Source organism: Haplochromis burtoni, unplaced genomic scaffold (assembly GCF_018398535.1).
Source record: "Haplochromis burtoni strain Fernald_Lab_line unplaced genomic scaffold, NCSU_Asbu1 Contig_591, whole genome shotgun sequence".
NCBI classification, from domain to species: Eukaryota; Metazoa; Chordata; class Actinopteri; order Cichliformes; family Cichlidae; genus Haplochromis; species Haplochromis burtoni.
The window spans coordinates 31,425-35,440 of record NW_024582952.1 but is presented as its reverse complement, the minus strand read 5'-3'; the positions used below and the strand labels follow the sequence as shown (position 1 = coordinate 35,440).

Here is a 4,016-nt window from a genome sequence, read left to right as displayed (position 1 = left end):
AAGAGGGGCCTGAAAACTGAAGGCTCTGCCTCCCATTCTACTTTTAAATACTCTAGGAACAACAAGTAGGCCTGCAGTGTGAGAGCGAAGTGCTCTAATGGGGTTATATGGTACTACAAGGTCATAAGATGGGGCCTGATTATTTAAGACCTTGTATGTGAGGAGCAGAATTTTGAATTCAACAGGGAGCCAATGAAGGGAAGCCAAAACAGGAGAAATATGCTCTCTCTTTCTGGTCCCTGCCAGTAGTCTTGCTGCAGCATTTTGGATTAGCTGAAGGCTTTTCAGGGAGTGTTTAGGAATTTCTGATAATAATGAATTACAGTAGTCCAGCCTGGAGGTAATAAATGCATGAACTAGTTTTTCAGTGTCACTCTGAGACAGGATATTTCTAATTTTAGAGAATTTGAGCAAGATATTTTCTTGGTCAAAAATGACTCCAAGCTTCCTCACAGTATTACTGGAGGCCAAGGTAATGCCATCCAGAGTAGGAATCTGGTTAGATACCATATTTCTAAGATTTTCAGGGCCGAGTAAAATAACCTCAGTTTTATCTGAATTAAGGAGCAGAAAGTTAGCGGCCATCCAAGTCTTTATGTCTTTAAGACATTCCTGCAGTTTAATTAATTGGTGTGTGTCATCTGGCTTCATGGATAGATAGAGCTGGGTGTCATCTGCATAGCAGTGAAAATGTATGCTACGTCTTCTAATGATACTGCCTAAGGGAAGCATTTATAATGTAAACAGAAGTGGTCCTAGCACTGAACCCTGTGGAACACCATAGTTGACTCATGCAAAAATTGGAGTCTATTAGATAGATATGATACAAACCACTGCAGTGCAGTACCTGTAATACCTACAGCATGTTCTAATGCTCGAACATGCACTAAGGTCTAGCAGGACAAGCACAGAGATGAGTCCACTGTCAGAGCCCATAAGAAGATCATTTGTAACCTTCACTAAAGCTGTTTCTGTGCTGTGATGAGCTCTGAAACCTGACTGAAACTCTTCAGATAAGCCATTCCTCTGCAGATGATCTGTTAGCTGTTTGACAACTACTCTTTCAAGGATTTCTGATATGAAAGGAAGGTTGGAGATTGGCCTATAATTAGCTAAGACAGCTGGGTCTAGAGATGGCTTTTTGAGTAAAGGTTTAACTACAGCCAGCTTGAAGGCCTGTGGTACATAGCCAATTATTAGAGATAGGTTGATCATATTTATGAATGAAGCATTAATTAATGGCAGGACTTCTTTGAGCAGTTTTGTAGAAATGGGTTCTAAAAGACACGTTGATTATTTGGAGGAAGTAATTAATTAAGTAATAATTTCTCTAATGATTAAAATTTTATTTGTGAAGAAGTTCATAAAATCATTACTAGTTAATGTTAAAGGGATGGTTGGCTCAACAGTACTCTGACTTTTTGTCAGCCTGGCTACAGTGCTGAAGAGAAACCTAGGGTTGTTCTTATTTTCTTCAATCAGTGATGAATAGTAAGATGTTCTAGCTTTACAGAGGGCTTTCTTATAATATACCTTACCTTATATTGTAAGGTAAAGACCCTACAATAGTATACAGAAATCCCAGCATCCCCTATGACCAAGCACTTTGGCAACAGTGGAAAGAAAAAACTCCCTTTCTGCTGGAGGTAGAAACCTCCGGCAGATTCTCACAACCCTCCGGCAAAACCAGGCTCAGGGAGGGGCTCAAATTATTTTTCCACAACACAAACCAGGCATGAACATGAAGAACTCAAAAAGAAGTTTTAAAATGCTTATCAACCACTTGATCAAAATTACAAAAATGATCAGTTTGTATGGTAAATAAGAGTAACAGGTTGGACATGTTATGCTTTAACACATCAGTTAGCCATTCTGAAATATCAAGAAAAAGATGAAGATGAATTGGTCCCCTCATTAAGTCCCCAATGAGGGGACCCATTCAGAAGGATTTACATAAAAGTCACTGGTGGCACAGGCAAGTCAGGGACACAGCTTTATTGCAGAGATTTTAAGCATTAAAAAACTTGCAAACAGAAAAATTGGTGCAGAATATTATAAGTAAGGAAATGCACCAGTAATACATTAAAGGCCAATTGTTAAACATTTTATAACTTATATTAGCAACTGAACTTGTACAAAGAGGATTGGAGACATGGAATTTTGAGGAGGTTGGCCAATTTTTATACAAAATACACCTCGTCCACCTTGTGGACTCAAATGTAATTTACAACACCAACCAGTAAGAGCAATTTCTCCTTTATGCTACAGCTTCATATTGTATGGGTAATCATACGTTTTCTGTTCTCTTCACTCTTGGTTCCCTCTGGCTCAGACGAAGCTGTCTCTGCCCAAGGTTTGATCTGTCTTATTTGTTGCTCTGGTTGTTCGGCCATCCATGCCTTTGTTATACAGTGGGGGCACTAATGTCACTCTGGAGGATGGGGGCGGCATCATGTATGTACGTCTGGTACGGGCAGTGGTGTAGGAAACTGGTCTCTGTGGCCTTTGGGTGGAACTGATGCTAGAAAAACAGGAGACACAAGGTGAGGTAATCCAAGCTGTTATTGGTTGCTAGTTGTGGCCTGCTATACAGGCAGCCACGAATAGAGAAAGGTTACCACTTTACAACCTTTAAGGACTTATTTATTTTACTCACCATGATGGTAGGATTTCTTTCCCAGACAAATAGGCCAGCACTGCCCCTGCACAAATAAGAAGAAGGGATCCTCCCCAGCCAACAAAAATTGCCGCTCCAAGTTCAAACCTGAAGTGAATGCAGATGTGTTTCATTGCATGGATTTTTAAAGTTAATATCATAATATGAATACCACTTGAAAATTACTCACTTCTGTGACCTGAAATTTGGATTCTTAAATTCAGTTATGACTCTGTTAGCCCACCACGAGTAGGTGATCATGCCGCAGCCGCCTACCAGAAAAGAGGCTGTATTTTAAAACCTCTTTTTGGCTATTTTGAAAACTTATCAACCAACATATATGTATTGAAGGATTGTTTACCTGAAGCCAGGTAGGTGATAGCACCAGAAAATGTCACCCTTGAATTGACAATCTCTGTCCCACCTATTTTAGTACATTTCATCCCTATGAGTGTGAGGACGCCACCGAAGAAGCCTGTAATGACAGCACAGACCGCCAGTGCTCTGCAGGCGTGCAAGAACACTGAAAGAAAACAAATACAGTTTATGTTAACATAACAGTTGTGCATTTTATTAAGATAACCTAAAGAAATTTGTATGATTTCTCTGCTTCAAATTGTATCTTCAACATAGAAAAACATAGCAATGAGCTAAAGGAACAGCTGAGTAGAAATTAAAAAGAGAGACTGTAAAGTTTTGAAGATCTCAGCGTATCCTACCAGGCAGGGCCAGCATGGAGGGGTAGTATTTGCAGTCAGACACCCCCGTGGTGTCTGAGATGCAGTCCATCCACAGGTTGGAGTAGTAGTTGGAGGTGGTCAGCACTACGGTGCCCACCTCTGAGAAAGTCCAGTACTCTGTGGGAAGAGTTGAAGAGACCAGAATCCAGCCACATAAGCAGGACACGAAGCAGCCAATCTCCACGTACATCACCACCGTCCTGTATTTCATGGTGAATTCTGGTCTTCGACCAAAATTCGTAACAGTTGAAAAAGTAATGTCTCACTGCAGGAAATGTGAATGGGCCTCCCCCTTTGTGTCATTGCTGATGTGTAAGTGTCAGACTAGCAGTGTGGATGCTTTGAGCTCATCTTATCTTTTAGATAGTTTTGTCCAGTAAGCGCCTTTGATGTTGCCACCAGGAACAGCATTACGCCTGCCATTGGTTTTAACCGTTTCATCATGGTGTACCTCTACTTTGTTTAGGTTCCCTGCTCAGATGTCAAATGTGTAAAAGTCATGGTTTTCATGACTAAACATTAACTGTTGTTTGTGTGATGTTTTTGTTGTGTGTGTGTGTGGGGGGGGATTTCATAACTTTCAAGTTTCACGGTGATCCCAGATTTCAGAATTGTTAAAC

General features: G+C 40.6%; 1 protein-coding gene across 1 annotated transcript; it reads right to left on the bottom strand.

The window, feature by feature from the left end:
• Positions 1 to 1,503: 1,503 nt before the first annotated feature.
• Positions 1,504 to 3,777, bottom strand: LOC102288659 (claudin-10). The gene is made up of 5 exons (XM_005948562.3): positions 3,376 to 3,777; positions 3,018 to 3,179; positions 2,847 to 2,928; positions 2,657 to 2,764; positions 1,504 to 2,521 (listed from the first exon to the last, which is right to left on the bottom strand). Exons 1-5 carry the CDS (start codon positions 3,605 to 3,607, stop codon positions 2,329 to 2,331), a joined length of 777 nt encoding a protein of 258 aa, XP_005948624.1. The 5' UTR covers positions 3,608 to 3,777; the 3' UTR covers positions 1,504 to 2,328.
• Positions 3,778 to 4,016: the final 239 nt, after the last annotated feature.